The 25514-nt window shown below is 38.3% G+C and overlaps 2 protein-coding genes across 4 annotated transcripts in view; one reads left to right on the top strand and one right to left on the bottom strand.

The window, feature by feature from the left end:
• Positions 1–25514, bottom strand: part of CMSS1 (cms1 ribosomal small subunit homolog) — a 399921-nt gene that overhangs the window by 270859 nt on the left and 103548 nt on the right. The gene's annotated exons all lie outside the window — the stretch shown is intronic.
• Positions 3549–25514, top strand: part of FILIP1L (filamin A interacting protein 1 like) — a 114006-nt gene continuing 92040 nt past the window's right edge. Inside the window, exons 1-3 of the mRNA XM_052642216.1 lie at positions 3549–3791; positions 4494–4667; positions 13735–13913. Coding sequence (XP_052498176.1) covers positions 3549–3791; positions 4494–4667; positions 13735–13913 — 596 coding nt within the window. The remainder of the gene's footprint in view (positions 3792–4493; positions 4668–13734; positions 13914–25514) is intronic.

Raw genomic sequence — 25514 nt, 5'->3', positions numbered from 1 at the left:
GGTATCATCTCACACTGGTCAAATGGCCACCATAAAAAAAAATTTATAAACAATAAATATTGAAGAGGCTGTGGAGGAAGGGAACCCTCTTGCACTGTTGGTGGGAATGTAAACTGATATAGCCACTAAGAGGAACAGTATGGACATTCCTTAAAAAACTAGGAATAAAACTTCCATTATAATCTCGCTCAGTCATGTCCAACTCTTTGCGACCCTGTGGACTGTAGCCTACCAGGCTCCTCCATCCATGGGATTCTCCAGGCAAGAATACTGGAGTGGGTTGCCACTTCCTTCTCCAGGGGATCTTCCTGACCCAGGGATTGAACCTGGGTCTCCCGCATTGGAGGCATACACTTTAACCTCTGAGCCATGACCCAATAATCCCACTACTGGTCATATACCCTGAGGAAACCATAATTGAAAAAAACACATGTACCCCAATGTTCATTGCAGTACTGTTTACAACAGATAGGACACGGAAGCAACCTAGAAGTCCATTGACAGATGAATGGATAAAGAAGTTGTGGTACATATATACAATGGAATATCACTCAGCTATAAAAAGGAACACATTTGAATCAGTTCTAATGAGGCAGATGAACCTAGAGCCTATTATACAGAGTGAAGTTAAGTCAGAAAGAGAAAAACAAGTATCATGTATTAACGCATATACATGGAATCTGGAAGGGTACTGCTGAGCCTGTTTGCAGGGCAGCAATGGAGATGCAAAAACAGAGAACAGACTTGTGGACACAGAGGGGAAGCAGAGGGTGGGAGGAATCGAAAGCGCAGCTCTGAAGCATACACTTTACCAAGTGTGAAACGGATAGCCAGCGGGAATTTGCTATGTGATGCAGGGAGTTTGAACCCAATTCTCTGTGACAACCTGCAGGGGTGGGATGGGGTGGAGGAAAGTTCAAGGGAGAGGGGATGTATGTACACCTGTGGCTGATTCATGTTGATGTATGGCAGAAATCAACACAATATTGTAAAGCAATTATCTTCCAATTAAAAAATGAAGATCTGATTTAAAAACTGATTAACTTGACTAAATTAAACTGAAAACTTCTTTACCACAAAAGGCATAAAGTGAAAATGTTTAAGCTACTATCAGAAGAAATAACAGCAAAACAATAGAATATGTAATGAATTCCTATAAATTTATAAGAAAAAGACAACTAATATTTACAAAAGGAAAATGGGCAAAGACTATGAACAAGCAATTTATGAAGAAACTCAAATGCCATCTAAACACATAAAAGGATGCTGCTCTTCTGAATTTAGGATGCAAATCAGATACCATTTCATTTATCATATTGGTATAAATTCCATAATAGCACATGTTGATGAAGATATAGAGCAAGGAGAACACTTATACTCCGCTATAAATTGGTACTCCACTCAGGAGAGCAGTAATCCCTAGTAATGTTGAGAATACAATATAGCAGAGTCCAAAAGTCCCACTCTTATGCCATAAAGAATACCATGTACACAGGAAGAAAACGTAAAAGTATGTTCACAGCTGCATTTTTTCCTAACACAAAAAACATGTAAATTATACAGTAAAATGGATAAGTAAATGGTGGATTATTCATACAGTGTAATATCATATAGCAGTAAAATATGTAAAGTAAGTAAAATGGAACAAGAATCTCAAAAATACAGTACAAAAAAAACCTTTCAGAATGCTACACTCAATAAGCTGTTTACATTAGGTTTGAAAATCTGTAAAGTAAAACTATAAATGGCTCAGCAATATATATTTTAACATATATAATATGTTAAATATATATATAATTTATATATATATATATAAATATATTTTAACATGCATTAAAAATATAAAGTATAAAACATGCATGGGAAGAATAAACACCAAATTCAAGATGGTTACTTATGGGGTCGGATATGTAGGAAGTGGGTTAAGGAAGACATACATAGGGCTTCTACTCTATCTATAATATTTTACTTAAAAAACTATTTTCTAATGTATTGGGTTGTTTGGGTTAATCTGTAAGATATTACCCAAATATATAATAAATGGAGATTTTACAAATCTGTGTGGTAGCATGTAGTGACTCATTGTATTTTCATACTTCTCTGTATGCTTGAACTTTTCCAGATTTTTTTTCTTTTTCTTTTTGGCCATGCCTAGTTTGCCAGACAGGGATAGAGCTGTTCCCCCTGCAGTGGAAGCCAGAGCCCCAGTCACTGGACCACCAGGAAATTCCCTCTAGAATTTTTTTTTTAATGTAATTTTGGCTGTAGTGGGTCTCTGATGCAGTGCACAGGCTCTTCATTGCTGCCTGCGGGATTTCTCTAGCTGTGGTGAGTGGGGGCTACTCTCCTGTTGCGATACTCTGGGCTTCCTGTTGCAGTAGGTTATCTTATTGTGAGAGCCTGAGCTCTAGGTGAGCGGGGTTTAGGAGTTGCAGTGCACAGGTTCAGTAGTTGTGGCACACGGGTTAAGCTGCCCTGCAACATGTGGAATCTTAGTTCCTAGACCAGGGATGGAACCCATGTCCCCTGCATTGGCAGGCAAATTCTTAGCCACTGGACCACCAAGGAAGTTCCACCCCTTCTGATTTTTAAAGAAATATTATTACAAATGAAAAGCAAGGCACCAATGATGATGATAGTTTCTTGACTTGTAGGAATGAGTAAAATTAACAATCTTTTTGAACATCACTGAAGTAGACTGTAAGTTCAATTGATATTTTCTTTTTTCATTAGAAACCTCAAAAGTGGAACAAATTATTGTGCTATTGTAAATTAATTTCAATACCTATATAATAAGATGTACAGCTAAAATTGTCCCTTAAATATTACTTTATCTTACACTGTTTTCATAAAAATCAACTACCATAGGCACTAGGGTTCTTATTTTGGAGATAAGGGTTCTAAATATAAACCCTTGACTTATCCAAGGACGGTTCTGGAATTTTAGCAGAATGTCAGGGATGCAGCCAGGAACCAAGCCTTCATTCCTTTAATATTAGACTTTATCATCATAACAAAATAACCCAAAGTATTTTGTAGCAGTAATTCTGATAATTCTATCTTAAAGCACCAAAGGTTAAGAAATTTAAAAACATTTTTTTAAGTTCCACAAAGGTTTCCTTGTGGAACCACCTTGTGAATCTGCAGAAAGTTGGAATAATTAGCAAATTTACCATTTTATAATTATGTTAAGTACGTCTTAAGTAAGCACTTAAGCCGAGGTTGGAGGTATGACCCAGGTCCCTCAGGTGGAATGCCTGGCGGATGAAGTTCAAATACAGTCTGCTTACCCTTGGACATAAGTGGCCTTAATCAAAGCAGAACACATTTTTTTAAATGTTGATTTTAAAAACAGAAGTGTAAATAAGACTGTGATTTATGAATCTGCTAATACCCTTCTGTGCTGTAGACTTCAGAAAGATTGAGTCTTTGGCTGTGGTAAATATAACAGGAGTGCAGACTTGTCAAAGCAGTAATAGGTTCTCTTATTAAAATTCCACTTCCACTAAGCGTTACAAATTGTCTTTCTTCTTTCCAGCCCTTAAAGTATGCGTTCCAAAAGCAGTGACAAGGAGGGCTCAGCCCCAAAGCAATTTCCAAGGCCTGGAAAAGACGACAGTTTCCAAGGGCCTGAGGACAAGAAGCAGAGACAGCAAGACAAAGACGCCACCAGGGAGTCGGATGCAATCCTTCCATATCCTAAGTCACACAGTGGTAACGGCCACCAAGGAGAAGACCTCTCCAGAGATGACCTCTTATTTCTTCTCAGCATTCTGGAGGGGGAACTGCAGGTCAGCTGGCTTAGAATCATTGTCCTCATGCTTCCTGGGGAAGGCTGCTTATGAATTTGCTGTGTAGGCTGCCACAGACATAGATATCTGTGCTTCACACTTGTACGCACATGAAAGCAAAGTGTAAGGACACATACACAGAATTCTCTTCTGGCAACACGAAGAGTAATTAGTCACATCTAAAAGGGCTGTCATGATGACATATCCTCCACTCAGGCTGCTTCAGCGCACAGGCTCAGAAGGGTAACAATAATAGCTGATGACTTCTGGGTCAGTTTTAAATGACAGTAGGTGCTTTTATACCTCACGTGAACTGGCTCCGAGATTTGCCCCAGCATTATTAACCTACACAAAATAAACAGCTGCTATACACACAGGACAATCTTATTTCACATCCCTGAATATGAAAATACCAGTCCATTGAGGAATAGCATGTTATCTACTTGTCAAACACAATGAAAAATAGAGAATTCTCTCCATGTTGTCTAGTTATCACAATAAAAAGCATTATTCATGTGTAACTAGATTGTAAGAAGGATAAAGGGACATAATTTTGCTACCTTTTGTAAAAGGTGCTATAACAGAATATGATGTTTATATTTGAAAGAGAAGAAACAAGAAGAAACACTCAACACAAAAAATCACTTGCAGAGACTGCTCGTAGATAAAGTGGGCTTTCTGAAATGCCTTTTGTTTCTACAGGCTCGAGATGAAGTCATAGGCATTTTAAAGGCTGAAAAAATGGACTTGGCTTTGCTGGAAGCTCAGTATGGGTTTGTCACTCCAAAAAAGGTGCTAGAAGCTCTCCAGCGAGATGCTTTTCAAGCAAAATCTGCCCCTTGGCAGGAGGACATCTATGAGAAACCAATGAATGAGGTATGTATTATAATCAGGAGAGTGCACCTAGGGAGATGAAGTAAGCTCACCAGCTAGTAAAGCACTGGGCCTGGCAGGTGAGCAGGACATGTAACTCCTTTTTCGGTTATTTATAGTTGTATGTTTAAAACCTACCCAAGGAAGATAAACACTACATGCTCTACAGGAAAGAAAAGGAGAATAAATCATGGACAGGAAGCAGGATGTTCTCACTGGGTTTGTTTCTTGACATCAGACTAAAACCTAATAAATGCAAGAGAATTCCTCTCTCTTTCTCTCTCCCCCTCCTTGTACAAACACGGACACATACACACACACACACACACGCAAAGAAACACAGACACTTGGACCCAGACACACACACACACACACGTCTGTACTTCTTTTACAGATCTGAAGGCAATAATAAAAAACAGATAAAGTTCAACCATGGAGGTTAACTTATTTGAAAACACTGGAGTATTATGTCATAGAAATTCTGAGCTTGAATGGAAATGATCTGAAGAACTGTCCAAGAAACAGAGTTTTAGGAAGCATACATTTTAGATGAGTACATATCCTCTTTCTCTTTCAATAGTTTGATGACAGTGAAGACTTTGCCCCCGGCCAAGTGTGCCCAGCAAGGACAATGGCAAAGATGAACAGTTTCTACACGCCCACCACTGCACGAAGATACGGCACTGCTTGCTCTTTCACTTGCTGACATTTCTGAAACTCCTTTTTTTCCTTAGTTGATTCTTCCATTTTCCTCTGAGACCTTGATGGAAAATTTCATGATTTTTCATTCTTATAAAAAAGAAACATCCCTCCTATAAATTTCTCATAAGCTAAGGCTGAAGAGAGTGAAAGCACGCTTTGGACAAAGCCCCCCCATGGTCTGGCAGCCTACCTCAGGAATGACCTCTCATGTCGCTGCTATTCTTGCCTTGGGTGTCTCATGAGAGAAGCCTACCATCTTGCCAAATTGTTAAGGAGTTTGCTCATATGGATCTGCTTCTCTGAGGGGTGAAGATGAGACCACCCAAAGTCTGTTGATTGAGCTTTAATCCAAATTTCAAACAAGAGGAGCCGAACCCTCATTCAAGTCAATAGTGTTAAAACTATCCAAGCTCCCAGCACAGTGACTGCGAAACAGCATTAAGCACAAATTTCACAAATGCAAATTAACAATCACTGAACATATCCTCACAGAACTCCACAAATGGCATAGCCCCTCAATACTTCAGTGTAAAATGAAACAGAGTAATTTCAAACTTATCTTGAAATCAGTAGGAAGAAGTTTTAGTTACAAAATCTACTGCACACTGCAAAATTGGAAATAACCCTCTCTACAAATGCTTGCAATCCTAACTTTGCAAAGTGTCCCTGAAAGTTAATCATAATTTGGCCCCGCTTTATAAATCCAACCTTCCTTGATTACTCTTTCAAGAAATACCCTCCCCCTGACATACACCACACACACACACACATCTTATATTCCCACGTCTATGATTTGTCTGTTTTCTTCTCTTGCCTACTACATCCCTCCTATAAATTTCTCTCCTCGGCTACAAGACTCTCTCAGTTCCTTGAAGACCATATACACCCAGTTGCCTGCCCTCTTCCTCTATCTAGGAAGTGATGGATGAGGGGAGATATGTAGACAATAAACAATGAAGGAAAAATATGATAATGAGTCCCTAGGGCTGCAGAAAAGAAAGGAGGAGGAGTGTTCCCACTACAACCATACCAGGGAGCACCATAATTGCATCAGGATAAGGATGCGTATACAAAAAATTTACTATTTTGTTTTCTTCCATCCTTCTCCTTCCCCCCCCAATAATGTTCTTTTAAAAAAATGTAAAAAATCTCAACTATGTCTAGGGTAAACTAGAGGGGATTTATCTACTCATAATGCAAAATACCTTAGAAAAACAAACTGTTCTCAGCTACGTCACATATTAGGAACACTGACTTAAGGTGGAGGCCTGCAAGATAGGGCCGCAAAGGGTATGGACGGGAAGATAGGGAGGGAAGAACGCAGAATCCAGGACTGTTTCAACCTCCTATTTATTTCCAACCTGCTTACCTTATTAGCATTACCTTAAGGTAATTCTTAAAGTACTTATTTTAATCAACTGTATAATTTTGCTTTTAAATTTTATTTTATAATTTTCACTGTATAAAAATAGTTGTGTTTCTGTCTTCAGAGTGCTTAATGTCTAAAAGAGGGACAGACAACAAAAGATCACACAAAAAGTATAATCTATACACACGCACACACACACACACACACACAATGTTAATTTTTGTAGTGAAAACCACAGAGCAGTATGAGAAAGTATAACAGGGAATCAAGTTTAGGTAGGAGAATCAGGAAAGCCAAGCACCAGAGAATGAGTAGGGGTCAAGTACAGCATAAAGAAATTCCACTTCCAGCAACACTGTGGAGGACATATGATGAAATTATATCACTAAAAAACACATTAAAACACTAGATAAAATATCTAGAATATTCTCAAGTGCATGGATGAGCTTCACATGGAGCTAGAGAAATCCTGAAGCCAGGAACTTTCCAAAGACTAGCTTCTGGTCCCACATATTTTGAACCTTTCTCTTTAACAATCCACACACTTCCAGGGCTAGGAGCCAAAAGACACACAGCGTTCATTTTGCAATACACTGGTCTTTCATTTCTGATGGTGGCTGGGTGAGCTGGCATATGCAGAATGCTCCCAAGATGGACAGGAGAAAGGCAGATTGCGAGAGTGACCTGAAGCTCAGCAGCTGACTACATATGAATGACAGTGGACTATCACCATTCAGGGGACAATAAACAAGGAAGGGCTTTCAGCAGAGTCCAGCAGTGGTAGTGCAGAGCCATGAGAATCATGCCCCCATTTCCAGCACCTGAGATCCTGGGTAATGTGAGAATTAGCAGTCTCTATTTTAGGATTCTACTATTATCTAAGAAAACCAGGTTTCAGTAAAGACAGAGAAGATGGAACATTCTATGAACAGCATATTTGGTCACCTTTGATCTACTAAAACAGCTAAATAATTTCTCAGCTGTCTGAACTAGCTTTATCTCTACCACTACATTCAAGGTAATCAAAGAAAAGGACAATCTTCAAAGGGCCAACGAAAAAGAACAAAAAGAACCAAAGCTGTAGCTCAGAAAGAAGATCAAATCCCAAATTAGGGTGATCTGTGACTCAGGAGTTATTAAAACAAAGGTCATTATTTTCTAAGCATATATTAAGTGACCAAAAGCAAAAAGATTGACAAATTCTCTGTTCTTCATTCTGCTTAACCACTGGGACAATCCAACCTATTCAAACACACTGGATTTCCTTCATCCCGGGCAAGGAGTTGGATTGCGTTAGGGTTTGCGGGTAGGGTATGACATCAAGGAGGCTAAAATGATAAGCAGGAAGACTGTCACTGCATGGTAAACATTAAGGAGCCACTGTTAATCTTTCTGCACCTGACACTCCCCTAAAGTGACTAAGTCTTCCTGTTTCCTTCCCCAGGCTTCATTCAATCTGTAAGTGGGGCTAGATCAAAAAGGGGCATTGGTTCTCTGATAGTCCCATAGTGCTTAATGATACACCACCTCACACTGTTCCTAATTGTTTAATGTGTAAATCTTATCTGTCTAGTAAGAGTATAAGTACTGAGACTTTGAAATTCTCCCATGGCAACTATCATAATACTAAGTACATACAGCAAAACAGACGCTTAATAAATAGTTTTTACCTTGAGAAAACTGTGGCAAAACAATTACTCTTAGAAATCAAGCCCAATCACTAAACTTATAATTAAAAAAAACCCAGAAGTACAGAACACTTAAGTAGTTTCACCAAGCACACACACACAACTGGTGGGAAATGAAATGAGTTCAGAAGAGCTCAGGTCCATCATTTGATGTGGCAGGAATGAAGAAGAGACTGAACTGAGAACCAGTGGCATATTTCTAAGCATTTGGGGTATGGAGAAATGAAGGAACAGAACAAAACTTCAAGCATCAGCTAAAATATCTCTAGAATCACTTACACTTCCTTCAGGAACTTTCCCTCTGCAAGGTCACTATTCAACACCTTTCCAATTTCTGCTGTTGACAAACATGAGGTCCTTACCTGTTGCACCAAAGAGCATGCAGTAAATTTAGGCCTTCCTTTAAGAGTTATGGAAGGTGAGAAAAGGAAATCCCAGAGAAAGTTATAAAGGAAGAACAGGAAAAAAGCAGAACTGAAGCACCACCGTGTGTTTTAAGAACTACTTGAAGCCTGGTGTGGCTAAAGACTAAGTGAGAAAGTACGGAATGAGAATGGGGCAGAAAGGTCAGGAGGCCAGATGGTGAGAGATGTTTCAGCTCTGAACAGGAGAGTGGAGTAATCCCACTAGTGAAAGATCATGCTATCATTGATGAGGAAGGGCTGGGGCGGGGGGTGGGGGGGGGGGACAGTGGCTTGAAGGAAGGGACAGCCCTTACGAAGTTATGTAATAAATAATGGGCAATGATTCTTTCCAATTTTCCTTCCTTACAAACAAACTAAGCAGGGGAAAACACAATGGAAGGTAATAATAGATGAACTAAAGCTTCTTTTTCTTTTTTGGCCTGAACAAAGTTTCATATTTATGCCCACATAACTATAAGAAGCTATCTGATGAAGCTTCTCTTATGAAGCTGCCCTGTCATTCATTTATGCTGTTACTAAATACCTACTGTGAGCTGCTCTGGTGGCACAGATGGTAAAGAATCTGCTGGGTTCGATCCCTGGATTGGAAAGATGCCCTGGAGGAGGGCATGGCAACCCACTCCAGTATTCTTGCCTGGAGAATCCCCATGGACAGAGGAGCCTGGTGGGCTACAGTCCATGAAGTTGCAAAGAGTCGCACACAATGAGTGCCTTAACAATAATTATTCATTTATTAATTCTAGGGCCAATCTTGTGATAAATTGAATGTTTCTCTAAGTAAAATGTCAAGATCTCCAAATTAAGGCTGATTCTATCACTATTCCACTTTCAAATTCTAAAAGCAGTTGATTTGAATTTCCCTTATAATGCAGTCTAATGTTTGGGCAACTGGAAGGAGTTTTCAGAGAACTATTGTTTCTTGAGACCCAGGACAGTTAACACAACAACCTCCCTCTCAGAAGGTGGTCATTAGTTAAAAGTGACTCTGCCAGCAGGCAATATAACCAAGCAATTTCTGCTCCACAAAAGGCCTGGTCACATTTATTAAAAGTCATGAACACCTGTAATGACATGAAGTACTTTTGTGTGTGTTAAAGCATCATTATAAACTCATATTGGAAAACTAGACAGCCAGCTTAAATGTTTAGAGGTCAGCTGGATTCTGCCTGCTGGGATATCTATATTCCCTTCTTTTTCCAAAATGATTTGGCCATTTTTGTGCTTTGGATTCCTAGTCAAATATGTGCTTTTTAAGGATGTACAATTTAAACTGGCTTCAAATTCAAGAATCACAAATTTTAAATCTTTTATGATAAAAGCAAAGGGCAAAATTAACCAATATTATGGGTTATAGTTTTGTGTTTAGCTCATCTAGAAAGCCACATGCTTTCAAAACCATGGTCTTATATGGATTTGGATTTATCACTGGCCAAAGCTCCTGAGCTACTTTTGTTTTAATCAGCCTACTTCCCTCTTTCCTTTCTTCCTTTTTTTAAAAATGTTTAATTGGAGCTTTACAATACTGTGTTGGTTTCTGCCATACATCAACATGAATCAGCCATAAGTATAGAGTCCCCTCCCTCTCGAAACTCCCTCCCAAACCTCCCTCCCACTTCCCACCCCATCCCACCCCTCTAGGTTGTCACAGAGCACCAGATTGGAGCTCTCTGCATCATACAGCAAATTTCTACTGGCTATATATTTTACAGATGGTAATTTATACGTTTCCATGCTATTTTTCCAATTCGCCCCACCATTTCCTTCCCCCACTGTGTCCACAAGTCTGTTCTCAATGTCTGTGTTTCCACTGCTGCCCTACAAATAGGCTCATCAGTACCATCTTTCTAGAGTCCATTTATCTGCATTAATATGCAATACTTGTTTTTTTCTCCACTCTGTATAACAGGTTCTAGGTTCATTTACCTCATTAGGAGTGATTTAAATGTATTCTTTTTAATGGCTGAGTAATATTCCACTACATGTATGTACGGCATCTTCTTTATCCAATCATCAGTCAGTGAACATTTAGATTGCCTCCATGTCCTAGCTGTTGCAAATAGTGCTGCAGTGAACACTGGGATACATGCATCTCTTTCAATTATGGTTTCCTCAGGATATATGCCCAGCAGTGGGATTGTTGGGTCATACAGTAGTTCTATTACAAGTATTTTAAGGACTTGCCATACTGTTCTCCATAGTGGCTGCATCAATTTACACTCCCACCAACAGTACAAGTGGGTTCCCTTTTCTCCACACCCTTTCCAACATTTATTGCTTGTAAATTTTTTGATGATGGCCATTCTGACCAGTGTGAGGTGATACCTCATTGGTGTTTTGTTTTGCATTTCTCCAATAATTGAGTGGTGCTTGGAAAACTGGACAGCTACATGTAAAAGAAAAAAAAAACTAGAGCACTTCTTGACACCATACAAACTCAAAATGTATTAAAGACTTAAATGTAAGGCCAGAAACTATAAAACTCTTAGAGAGAAACATAGGTAGTACACTCTTTGACATACATCATAGTAAGATCCTCTTTGACCCACCTCCTCGTGTGTGTGCTGGGTTTCCCAGGTGGTGCTAGTGATAAAGAACCTGTCTGCCAATGTAGAAGACAAAGACTAATGGAAATAAAAATAAAAATAAACAAATGGGACCGAATTAAACTTAAAAGGCTTTGCATAGCAAAGGAAACAATAAGCAAGATTAAAAAACAGTCCTAAGAATGAGACAAAATAACTGCAAATGAAACAACTGACAGAGGATTAATCTCCAGAATATATAAGCAGCTCATACAGCTCAGCATCAGGCTGTCTTTTCTCCACGGTATATTCTTGCCTCCTTTGTTAAAGATAAGATACTCATAGGTGTGTGGTTTATCTCTGGGCTTTCTATCTTATTTCATTGCTCTATATTTCTGTTTTTGTGCCAGTACCAGACTATCTTAATGACTGTTGCCATTGTAGCATAGTCTGAAGCCAGGAAGGTTATTCCTCCAGCTCTGTTCTTTGTTCTCAAGACTGCTTTGGCTATTCAGGATCTTTTGTGTTTCCACACAAATTGTTAAAATTTTTGTTCTAGTTCTATGAAAAATACCACTGGAAGTTTGATAGGAATTGCACTGAATCTATGGAGAAGGCAATGGCACCCCACTCCAGTACTCTTGTCTGGAAAATCCCATGGACGGAGGAGCCTGGTAGGCTGTGGTCTATGGGGTTGCTAAGAGTTGGACACGACTGAGTGACTTCACTTTCGCATTGGAGAAAGAAATGGCAACCCACTCCAGTGTTCTTGCTTGGCAAATTCCAGGGACGGGGGAGCCTGGTGGGCTGCCATCTATGGGGTCACACAGAGTAGGAGATGAATGAAGTGACTTAGCAGCAGCAGCAGCATTGAATCTATACATTGCTTTGCACAGTATAATCATTTTCACAATATTGATTCTTTATCTCTTTATCTGTTTGTGTCATCTTTGATTTCTTTCATCAGTGTCTTGTAGTTTAGGTCTTTTGTCTCTTTTGGTAGGTTTATTCCTAAGTATTTTTTGTTTTTGTTTTTGTTGCAATGGTGAATGGGATAATTTCCTTAACTTCTCCTTCTAATTTTTCATTAGAAATGCGTTAGAAATGCAAGGGATTTCTGTTTATTAATTTTATATCCTGAAACTTTACTATATTCATTGATTAGCTCTAGTAATTTTCTGGTGGAATTTTTAGAGTTTTCTAGGTATAGTATCAAGTCATCTGCAAACAGTGAGAGTTTTAATTCTTTTTTTCTGGTCTAGATTCTCTTTATTTCTTTTTCTTCTCTGATTGTAGTGGCTAGGACTTCCAAAACTATGCTGAATAATAGTGGCAAGAGAGGGTACCCTTGTCTTATTCCTGATCTTAGAGAAAATGCTTTCAGTTTTTCAGCATTGAGAATAATGTTTGCTGTGAGTTTGTCAAATATGGCCTTTATTACGTTGAGGAGGTTCCTCCTACACCTACTTCCTGGAAGGTTCAATACACACAAATCAATCAATGTGATACACCATATCAACAAACTGAAAGTTGAAAACCACATGATTATCTCAATAGATGCAGAGAAATCTTTCAACAAAATTCAACACCCATTTATGATAAAACCCTCTTTTCTTTCTTGATTCCTTGCTTGCTTATTTTGTTTTCAATCTGTAACCATATACTAGGCACCTACTGTAGGCAAATCACTCTATTAGATGCTAAGAATTTAAGAAAAATAGAACGTAGGCCCTGCTTCCAGGGAGTTCACAGTCCAGGAGAGTAGACAAGTGTAAGTAAGACAAAAGGACTTGGTGTTTACATTGGGTCACATTCACACTCTATACCAAGACAGAATTGATTCTCAAGTATTTGAAAAGAGTACGCCAACAGTTTCATACATAATGCTGTGAAAAACTGACTGTGGACCCAAGAAACATACATGGGCAGAGAACTTTAGGGAGGGCTGGGGCAGGATCCATCAGCTAAGGGAGTGGCAGAATCAAACACTGTCCTTCACTTGCCATCATTCCTCTGATATGGTTTCTCTGGAGAGCAAAAGAAGAAGTAGAAAGATATTCAGGTATCTACAGAGGCACTGATTTTTATTTTTGGTTAAGAAAAACATGATGATGTGGGAACTAAGATTCCACAAGCCATGTGCTGTGGCCAAAAAAAAAAAAAAAAAAAAAAAGACAGAAGGTTACATTTGTGTTGAAACATATCAAAAGGTATCAAAATTAAGAAGAGTAATGATAAAAACTAAATCAGGAAATCAGAAACCCATTGCTGAATTTGTTAAAACTAGGACATTTTTAAAAGCAGGAGAGATGGCAGTTTTATGAATGCTTTGTACTTAGATTATTAATGTATTTTCTTTTGTAGTTGGACAAAGTCGTGGAAAAACATAAAGAATCACATAGACGAATCCTGGAACAGCTTTTAATGGTAGAAAAATCTCACAGGCAAACCATACTAGAACTGGAGGAAGAAAAGAGAAAACACAAAGAATACATGGAGAAGAGTGATGAATTCATAAGCTTGCTAGAACAGGAATGTGAAAGGTAAGGCTACTTGGGACAAGACAATGAACTATTCTGCAAACTCTTCCTAACCTCTCACTATGGGTTGGGCATTATACCAAGGGATACAGGGATATACGATGAATACAACAGCCTCTGGTCTCAAAAACCTCATGGTACAGAGTGAAGAAAAGGATATGTTTAAAAACAGTATCAATACAACACAAGAATAATCAGGTGTGATAGGACTGTGGAAATGTAAGTGCTGGGCACCTCACCTACTTCTTCAAGGGGGTGCCCTGTGAAAGCTGCAGAAAGGAGGTAATGGGTCTAGTCCTTATGCAAAGAAGAATGGAAACCATATACAAGGCAAGGGCAGAAATAAGTGCCACAACATAGAGATAAGACAAGAGTACGGGTACTGAGGGAACGCAAGCTTTCCACAAGCTTTCCATATGGCTACAGCACAGGGTGTGAGCAAAGCAAAGGCTGGCCACGGGCACTGGATTTTATACTGTTGCCAAGAAGGAACAAATGACAAGTTATGAGAAGGAGAATGAATTGATTAGGGATGCTTTCTTAATGAACCATTAAGGAGAGATAGAAGAAAGACAGGCGGGGCTTTAACCAGGAGGCAGATATGTGTTCCAATGGCTAGAGGGTTTAGGGATAATGGGGTGTAATGGGAATTGTTTATGAGGTATAGTCAATGTGAATTTGTGACTAATGTGACCAGAGAGCAGAGAAAGGAAAACAGAAATGCTACTCTCCCAAATCATCCCACCCTCGCCTTCCAGTTAAAATAAATAAATTTATATTAAAAAAAAAACTCCTGGTTATTCACCAAGGTACAGAAGGTGGGAGTGGCGCACAGCTTTTTGCTGTTGCAGGGTTTCTGGTTCAAAAGGGGGAAGGGGGTCTTGCTTCAGATAAGTTGAGCATGAGGAACCTGGAGTGTTCCACTGCCCAGTGGGGAGAACAGTATGTCTAAATAGACAATCCATGGTTAGAAATGTAGGTCTGGGAAAGGCTGGGCTGGTGATGTGTTTTTGCAGCTGGTAAGAGCTGAAGCTATGGGTGTTGGTTTGGTAAGGGAAAGAATTTTGAGATGGGAACTCTAGAAAACAACAAAACAACCGATCAAGTTAGGGTTTTCGTCCAAAAAAAAAAAAAAAAAAAAAGGGTCAAGAAAGGAAGCTGAGAAAGAATAAAGAAGGGTGGAGGACAAGAAGATTTGATTAAGACGTTACAGTATACAATTTGGTATTCAATAAGACAATGTCATATTAAATACTATTTCGAACCCCTGGGGTTTGGCGCCCATGGCCTCATTTGGCCTCCACACTTACTTGGCACTAACTTGTTGAACACAGACACTTCCTTTCATCTCTCATTATTATGAATATTTATTCACCAGGGTCAGAGTGCTGCCCACCACAGAATAAAGAAGTAGGCAGGTAAATCCCTGCCCCAGGGGCTTACCAAACATTAACAGAGAAGACAAGAGGATACAGATTTAGGGTGGAAATGCGGAAGGCTCTTGGTGGTATAGTCCTAATGCTCACAGTTGTGTCTCTACTGTCTTCTGAAGGAAGGTTGAGAAGGGCTATCCAGAAGTAACACTATAAAGTTGGGAGGCAGATGGTGAAGATTGTTTAAATCAATAGAGAGTAAAGAAGAACAGCACTGAGAAATGAGAACACAAGAGCAACAGGAATCAAGGCCATGGCTGAGCAAAAGGAAAATAGTGAGATGAATGTAAACTGTACACCATGGACTCAATACATTAAGAATGGTATTGCCACATGTATCAAAGTAGTTTAACGGGAAGAATTTTAAAAGGTCATATTTTTTAGCCATATAGGACACAAAGTTTTTCCTGCAAGCCATTAACCCCCCAAATTGGAAAAAAATGACTGCAGTGATTCTCATTCTGTGTTTAGCCATTTCAGAAGACATGGGAATATTCACCTATTTCTATTTGCCCAGATACAGCTTCCAGATGGAACTGTTTGGGTATGAAAGTGTTAAGCCTACTCTCGACTCACACGATAACACAGACAATACTTCTGCTCTACCTGTACGTCACAGTTCCCGGACCTTGGCCGTGTTCGTGCACTGACCTTTCCTGCGGCCATGCTTGTAGCAGGGAGACTGTGGGCCTCATAAGGCATAACTGACTTCTACTTGCTTTAAGGCCATGTGCATAAAAATACTTAATGAATACCACCTCATGAAGAGGAAATGGGGGAAATAGTAATTTCAGGTAAATATATACTGAGGAGGTGCTTACACAAGAGAGTAAAGTACCATTCACACGTCTCATTCTATGACAACAAATGACAGAATACAAACCTAACTTTAGTGAGAGTACTTCCTCTCAAACATGCAGCCACCCCTCACAAAAACAAGGCTAATTTTTTCTAAGAAGTCAAAGAATAATGTTTACTTCCTTCCTCTAACAGAGTGATGTAAGCCACTCCCGAATCAGTGACCCTCAGTACAAAGAAACAAAGACATCATAACCGCCATAAAAGTAGTTTGAGTGAATACGGCCATAAGTATAGCTCTATAACTATAATATGGTTTCTGACTCGAACTCTGAAAAAACACTGTGAAAGTTCAGAGCTCCTAGTTTTAGTGTTAGATAACATCTACTTGGAAATTAAATAAAAATTAAGAAATACACGATTGAGATAGTTAATGAGACCTTAGAGGGTGTAATAATGGATTTCAAATTCAGGCTCCATTTCTGTGTTTTCTTTGGAGAATTCGTTTTATGTGGAAAACCCTAAAGGAGGCTGATGTCACACACTGAGTTTAGGCCAAAATGTCTGCCAAATGATGTCGTTGTCGTAATCAGTAAACAATTGGCTTTCCCACTGCAGAAGGGTGGGGGCAGGGAACAGCTCAGGAAACCCTGTTCCCAAGCGTGTTAATGTAAAGTTTCCTTCACTGTAATCTGTACAGTTTGGTCTGTCCATAAAATAATATTATGTCCACATTTCATGACAACTTTCTGTTCACCAACCAGCTCCAATGTGTGGATATGTGTGTCACTGATGACCTGAATTATGTACTTGGCTGAATTACAAGTGGAGTCTATGTGAAAGGTTTTATACAAAAGCAATGCCAGTAATTTTTGGCCTTTTTGGAGGGCTTCACAGGAAATCCAAAACAAAAATCACTTTTAGTCAGTGCAGTTTTGCCAAATTTTCCCATAAGTGAAAAGCCAATTTTGTCTGTACTTTCAAAATAGTTTGCATAATTTTTTTTTCCTTTTTCAGTTTCAACGGGGGAAAAGGCTGGGAAGAAAGAAAAAAGTTTCCTATTTTTTTTTTTTTTTTAATCATGCTTTCTTTCTTAGAACACTAAAGCAAACCATGTATACTAACCATATATAATATTGCACTTCTGGCCTTGAAACCACCACTGAAGTGGGAAACAAATATTGTTATGGCAACTCTGTCTAAAACTGTGACTTCAACTATGGATTTTTTGAAAACCTTAAATTACTTTTCATAATACCTTGGCCAAGTAGGTTAGCACTGATAATTGTGATCTTATAAAGCAGGACTTCAAATGGTAGCTTCTCAAAAGCCACATAGTAAGGAATGAGTCACAGGCAGAATTAATTTATTGCTGCTGTCCTGTCCAAGTGCGATAGACAGAACAGTGGCTCAGGGGGCAGAAGGGTCTTTGCAGCAAAGTCAGCAGGAACTCAGCTTCAAGGTTGTTGCCTTGACCACATCTTGGGTTAAGTCCTTAGGAAAGAACAAAGCATTTTCACCTTTCCCTTTAGCTGAAGCAACTTTATAAAGATTTCTATCATTAACTCTTTTCTACTATGACAGGCCTGTTTTCTAGATGGGCACCAGGAAAGGTAAGTGAAACACTGAGCCATATTTGACTCTCCTGTTAACTGAATATACTGGATTACTTTCAAGGGTTTCTCTCAAAAGACATCAAACCTTCTTTCTAGAGGCTTTGAATACTCCCTTGAAATATATATAAATGAATGAGTGTATTAATCTATTTAAGTTTTTAGTTAAACTAACTAGTTACTTAGCTATTTAATGCTGCTGGCCACTTACTCATTCACTAAAACCAAAACCAAAAAAAAAAAAAAAAAAAACCACCCAAAACCCAAACTAAAAACACCCCAATTAATTAAATGCCTGCTACATGCCAGGTCCTACACTAGATACTAACTAGGAGAAGGCTTCCCTGGTAGCTCAGAGGTTAAAGCGTCTTCCTGGAATGCGGGAGACCCAGGTTCGATCCCTGGGTCGGGAAGATCCCGTGGAGAAGGAAATGGCAACCCACTCCAGTACTCTTGCCTGGAGAATCCCATGGAGGGAGGAGCCTGTTAGGCTACAGTCCATGGGGTCGCAGAGAGTCGGATACCACTGAGTGACTTCACTTTCACATACCAGGTCCTACACTAGATACTAGGAGAAGAAAGTAGATAAGTTCCTCACTGGCATATAACCCCAACTCATTTGTGCATGTGTAGGACAGAGACACCACTGTAGCCTTTATGATTTGATACTAAGGCTTCCAGGGCACTATGAGATCATGGCGAGCAGGGGAGAAAAGCACCAGTATGGTACAAAAACGTAATACATTAAATACTCATGAAAATAAAACAGGAGAATTCAATAAACACATTAAACTACAGTACTTCAAGAGGATCCAGTATCTTGCAACTATTACCATTAGGATTTTCAAATTTTTTGGTCTTAAATCCCAGCTTTAAAAAATATCCCACAAAGCATAACACAGAGGGCATAATGTTTTTAAAAAATAAATAAGCTAAAGTCTACTTTTTAAAAATCCTATTTGGAAAGCCAGCAGTTTTAAATTTCATGCACACTAAACTATTGTTGTAGAATGCATTGTACTCAAATGTAATCATTTCCTTTCAGTTTTCTGGCAAGGAGTTATATGTATTACATATTCTCGAGGCTATGTCTTGCAAGTAGTGGAATGGATGGCAGATCTCCATTTGACCTTTGTCATTGGTATTCAGTTCTTTGTCAGAACAAAATGGAGACCACCACAAACATATTTTATATTGTAACTCTACAGAGACTCACAATGTGATCAGCCCAGTGTTCATATACCTCAGATCTAACATGGGGTCTGGGTAGGGATGCAGAGAGATTACCTCACGAGGATAACCAAAAAACCCATTCATTTAGGACTGTACATCATGACTTAACTTTCAGCAGATGTCACAAAACCATACCCTTGTAACTGCATAATTCAGTGGTTTCTATACAACACCATTTAATTATAGAGGTCAAAATTCGGCTACAATGATGACGCTATTTGATTGCTTTTCCTTCCCAGAAAGCTGAACTAAATTTTACAAATAATTCTGGGTGTGTATTTAGATGTACAATGATTCATGAATTTACTGCTCACAAAAGAATACTGCAAGTGTTAAAAAGCAGTCTAAAAGGAAATATAACAAGCACAGTGAGGGATGAACTGGGAACTTGGAGAAAGGGGATGCTGGTCTGCAAACTCAATCTGCAGCTAGACCAGATTTGGGCAAATTCCATTTCTCCAATCTTGTATGTAAACAAATGGGACAGGCTATATTTGTGTGTCTCTTTCAGATTTAAAACACTGTGATTACGTGATACTATTATGAATAAGTATCTTTTACTTGAACCCTATTATTCTAAGCCACACTAGCAAAAGAGGTCACTAAGAATGATAGCACCTCAACCACCAAATTCAAATCTACGTCAGCAGTGTTTCCATTTTTAGAGGATATCTAGATTTAGGTACCTCCTATTGCTTCTTGAATGTTACATATTAGAAACTGAACTTAATATCACCTTTGCAAATTCAGGTCAATTTACAGCCTTTCTATTCCATTTATTCCACCACAGAGAATCAATCTATGAGATAGCCATTAAAAAATTACAGAAATCTCTTAATCCTAAATTAAAATGAGTAAAGATCTAGCAGTAAAGACCAATTCTCTAATTTCTGAATTGTGAAAAGTGAAGCCCATCAAGACTCAGTTAGAAACCCCCAGATCTTGCTGCTAAATAGAAGTAGGGCCAGACCAGAGGCTAGCTCTGATAACATAGTGAGTGATATTCTCCCCAGAATCATTACTAGGTGCTCAACCCTTGTGCCTGCTATTCCAAAGAAAGTTAAGACATAATTACACCACAATTGAAAAGATAAGACCTTCATAAAATATCTACAGAAGATGCAGGTGTTCATTCTGTGGTACTGACACTGGTGTTGCAACATGATGAAAGGTCAGTCAAAAAGGATATTAAGAAGTGCAATTATCCAACGACCCACATAGCCCTAGGAGAGTGGAGGACATACAGTAAGTCTTGGATAAACATATCTAACTGACTCATAGCTACTAGCTTAACAACTCTATAAAACAGGAAGTCAAAGACTGAATATGGAAAGGCAACCCCAAACTTCTGTTCCATCTGGCTATAAAATACCAAGAGGAGGAAGAGTCATTAAGCCATATCAAAATGGAAAATTCTGCCTCATAAATGGAAACCAAGGTGGAACATTAGAATTAAGCTATATCCTGAATTTCCAACTGGTAGGTAAACTTTTCTGGCAAATATATTATTTCTCATGAGAAGATGAAGCCAAACAGCTTTGGCCAGCCATGAGACTAGGAAATGCCTGGCATAAATGTTGAGTAAATATCAATGTACAGAAACGCCTTTCCTTAGAAGGGTGTACATATAGTAATGGGTTAAAAGCATAGGCTCTGGAGTCAGAACCAACAGGAGTTTGAACCATGCTCCCATCCTCTAATCTGGTCCTACTAGCTATTTAACCTTGAACAAAGTACTTACTCTTGGTAAGTCTCAATTTTATCATCTGTTAATAAAATGATACAGATCTCACAGGTTGCTGAAATTACTAAATTATACAATGCATAGGAAGTGCTAAGTATGGTGGCTGACAGTCAGTATGCATTGGCATCTTTCTGCAAATTTGCCTTTCTTCAAGTTAGTTCATTTGCATTCGCTTTACTACACCACTGGGCATATTATGGATTGCTAGGAAGAAACCTAATTGGAACCTATGCTGGTGCTAAGGATGTGCTGATGAATAAAAGTTTCCAAGGGACATACCCTTTGGTATGGGGAACAAAGACACAAAACAAGTGTCATGCTGTGTTTCAGGTAGAATGACAGCTGAGAATACAGAGCAGGCACAAATAAGCGGTCCTTTTCTAGGCCGGGTTGTATCTTATTTCCTTTAGATAGGGGTATTGCTGAATGTCCTAAGGACCTAACACTGTAACACTGAGCTGGACACCATCGTACTCAATAATTTCCCCCTCATCTCCTAAACCATGGCGACCTATGTCCCCCTTATGGAAATCATAAATAGAAAGGTTAATGCAATGATATTATGAAAAGCACAGTCTATCACATACTCAAAATAAAGACTAACCTCAAATGACAGTTTCTAAGTGCACCAACAGACTCCACTGGCCCTTGGGCAAGGCAGTGTCACAAGATCCCACACTAACAAGATCCCACAATAACCACATCATCTTGACTAAAGGAATTATAAAAAATCAAATATTCCCATAATAAGGTAAGTGGGCTTCTGATTTACTTTGTTCACAATTCCTTCTATAGGGCCAAGCACATGGAGAAGTTTAATAAATATTTACTGAATAAGTGACTAGAATGTAGAAAAAGTTATTACATTTTAATTTAGTACTTTCCATTAATATCTTCTCAAACATTATCTTCTGGATTAGTTCTTTTCACTTAGCCCAGCTTTAGAGAATAATATATAAAACAAGTCAATTTTGGTAGAGGAAGCAAAATATGCTTGAGAGCTTTGGGGTTATTCTACTGAAAGCAGATATAAAACAGGGTAGGTCCTTTATCAAGGCACTTGAGGAGAGAACCATCCAAAGATAGGATTTTGGTTTAAGAACATCAGAAATATTAACTATTTTAAAAAACTAAAAATAACTCTCTCAACTCATACTTTGCATAGTTTTTGTATCTTGTTTTTTTCACTGACAAAAACACGAACATTTTCCTAAATCACCAACTATTCCGGAGCATCATAATTTTTAAGTACATGAATACTACTGTCATACAGATGTAATTTATTTAAATTCCCTATTGTGGGAGTTTAGATTCATTCTACTTTTTCACTTTTATAAAGAACACTATGAAGAAAAGCCTTACATCCTGGTTAATTTTTATGCCTTCCTGACTGTTGCCATAGAATAAAGTTTTCAATGTGGAATTAATTGCTAGGTCAAAAGTTCTAAAACTTTTCTGGATTTTAAAAACTGTAGCTAAGTTGCATTCTATTGATATAAATAGAGCATTTATACTATCACTCTCAATGAAGGAGCGTACCCATTTCTTACTTTATAACTTTGCCTGAGACTAATCCTGAATCTGATCTCGTTTAAAACATGTTAAACCATGTAAAGTGAGAGAATGTTCATAACCCGAATCAGACTTTCCCACTGACTTGGAATTTGATTTTAGAGATGTATTACTTCTGACCAAAAAAAAAAATAAAAAAAAAATCTAACATCATCAAAAACATACTCAAACATAACATTTTCTTGAAGGAATATTTTGCCAATGTCAATATAATTTCAGTACATTTCCTTTTCCTCATCAAATTCAAATTCTAATGGCCTACCACCACCAATCCTCCAAAACACTTCTTCTGTTGCTCTTTCTCTGAAAGGTCTGAAACCCTCTATACAATCCCACAAAAGCTGTAAGGTCCCAAGTCAGGATCCTGGCCTACCTTACCTACGGCATGACAAATCTGGCAACAGTTCATACTGCTTATAGTACTGGCCTTCCACAGACAAGTTTGACTTGTTTAACACTGCAGAATCCAAAGTACACTTTATCAAATTCCCTTTTTAATAATTTGGTTGATTAGGAGTATGTGAGAATTTTCAATCAGTTTCTCCTATTTAATTCAATTTCTACCCACCAATTCTAACTTCCTCACGTATCTTCCCTATTTATCATGCATAATACATTATGCCCATAGCATTGTCTCATTTATTTCCATGATTTGCCTAATGACAGCATGAAATATTTGAGACTCCTGGTGAACAGATAATTTATATCTTCATAAAATGTTTCAGACGAAACATATTTGCAGGATTTATGAGGCTGAGTACGTGTTTCTTCAAAATAAGTAATTTCTACCATATAGTTTGTCAATTTATAGCACACTTTTTTCTGTTATTGTTCTAACTTCCCTGATAGCTCAGTTGGTAAAGAATCTGCCTGCAATGAGGAGACCCTGGTTCATCTTCTGGGTTGGGAAGACCCCCTGGAGAAGGGAAAGACTACCCACAACAGTATTCTGGCCTGGAGAATTCCAAGGATTATATAGTCCATGGGGACGCAAAGAGCCGGACACAACTGAGTGACTTTCACTTTTTTGTTCTAAGTACATATGACATTCAAAGCATTTCATGTCATAGCAAACACTGTAATATGTGTATATATATGTATACATACATATGTATACATATATGTGTGCACATATATGTAAAGAAATAATTTGGGGAGAAGAAAATCATATGCGGCTGATCTCAAAATGCAATATTTATCAGTAATGGCATTAGTGAGGACCAAATACAAATGGCCATAAAAATAAAAAGACCATTTCCCTGTGAGGCTCATCTGTCATTTGCTTTATGTCAAATTACTTCTTACTCTAAACATATTTGTCAATTAATCAAAACTCCACTTAATAATCTTCTCAAGAACACTACAGCTGTTTTACAGACATACTTCCAAGCATGACAGCATTGACCCATTAGGACAGCACATAGATTAAATGAATGGCCTTTTTATGTGTTTATTTGTGGATACAAAGATAGAGAATTTCCGTGGCTTCTTCATATAGAAGAATTCAGTGGCTTACTCTCACCGTTCCTCTGAAGGATAAGATTTTATCAATAAACAAAGTAAGAAGCACAAAACAACAAAAAGGTTAGAAGAGGGAGAAATTACTCCTTAATTTTTACCTGTGTTGAAATCTAAGTGAGGATGCCTCAATGATGACAAAGCAGAGAAATGAGAGAAAGCTTCATCCTGAAAAAACATCTGGATGGCAGCAAATGAATTCTCTTCTAGACTAGAAGAGTTTAATCTTGAAACATGTCTCCTTTTCTTCTCTGTATAAGTCTGTATTCTTTCAAATTGATTTTATTTTGTTAGGGAACATGTGGGGTAGTCAGTCAATTCCCACTTCCAGTTCCAAAAAGAAGCCTTAGGAATCCAAAGAGGTGTGTAGCTTCAGAATGAATTGTTCCTGTACCATGACTGAATGCTCACAACTCACCAAATCATGCAAAAAACCCAAAGAAAGTTTCTTTAGATTTCAGATATTCAAATTCTTTCTATTAAATAGTGATAGCTAATTCATACTTTCTTACAGATAGTGTCTTATCAACAACTATTTTAATTTAGAATATGTAATGCTGTTGTTCTTTAGTCACTAAGTCACGTCTGACTCTGTGACCCCATAGACTGCAGCCCACCAGGCTCCTCTGTCCATGAAATTTCCCGGGCAAGAATACTGGAGTGGGTTGCCATTTCCTTCTCCAGGGGATCTTCCTGACCCAGGGATCAACCTGGGTATCCTGCACTGGCAGGCAGATTCTTTACTGCTGAAACATAAAAAGCCATGGGGTAGTGGCACTGTTACAGCCTCGAATGCCTTCAGGGGACAGCATGGTAAGGAAAATGACAGGAATAGGATGTTTGGGATTTGCTTCAAAATAATCCAGATTGAGAAGCATAGCATAGTGGAGCAAAAATAATTCCCTCTCTACCCTTTTGAGATCTTGGTTGAGACCCACTGAAATAAAAGACAGATTAAGAAGAGAAAACCAAACAGAAGTTTATTAACATATATACCTCATGTATACATAGTAGATACCCAGGGAAAATGAGAAACTGTATAAAATGACCTAAACTACAATCCTAAATACCACCTTCAGCTAAAGACAAAAGAAGGAAAAGTAGTGAGGAATGAGGAAAAGGGTAGCCAGTTACGGGAAGTTACCAGAAAAATCTTGTGTATGGTTGTTATTCAGACTTAAATTGGTGCCTTCTTTGCTGATAAGCTTCTCTTACGATTTAGTCATCCTTCTCTGGAGATACCCTTACACAGAGATTTCCTTCATAAATGTAAATTTCCCTTACAGAAGAGTAACTCTACTCTTGTTTTCAGAACTTTTCCTATACCTGCTGTTTATTTAAACATTCAGCTCAAAATATTTCTTATACTAAAGAGATATATTTTTGGTGGCATATTCTGCTACCCTTCAGTAGGGTGATACAGAGGAAACAAGACTGGCCAAGAGTTAGTAAGTACTGAAGCTGTAAGAGGGACCCAAAGGGGTTCATCATATTATCATCTCCACTTCTTTACGTGTTAGAAATAACACATAAGTGAAAAATAATAACACAAGAATACAGTTAGAAATTTTAAATGAACAGGAAAGTAAAAAATAAAAATTCAGTATAAAGTGAAGATTTATAAAAGTAAAATGAAAATTAACCTTTCTCCGACTTTTCCTCACTTCCGACTCCCCAAAAGCTAGAGATAATA

The sequence above is a fragment of the Budorcas taxicolor genome, chromosome 1 (genome assembly GCF_023091745.1).
Source record: "Budorcas taxicolor isolate Tak-1 chromosome 1, Takin1.1, whole genome shotgun sequence".
In the NCBI taxonomy this organism is placed as follows: Eukaryota; Metazoa; Chordata; class Mammalia; order Artiodactyla; family Bovidae; genus Budorcas; species Budorcas taxicolor.
Note: the sequence above shows the minus strand (reverse complement) of the source record. Positions and strands in the feature narration are given on the sequence as shown.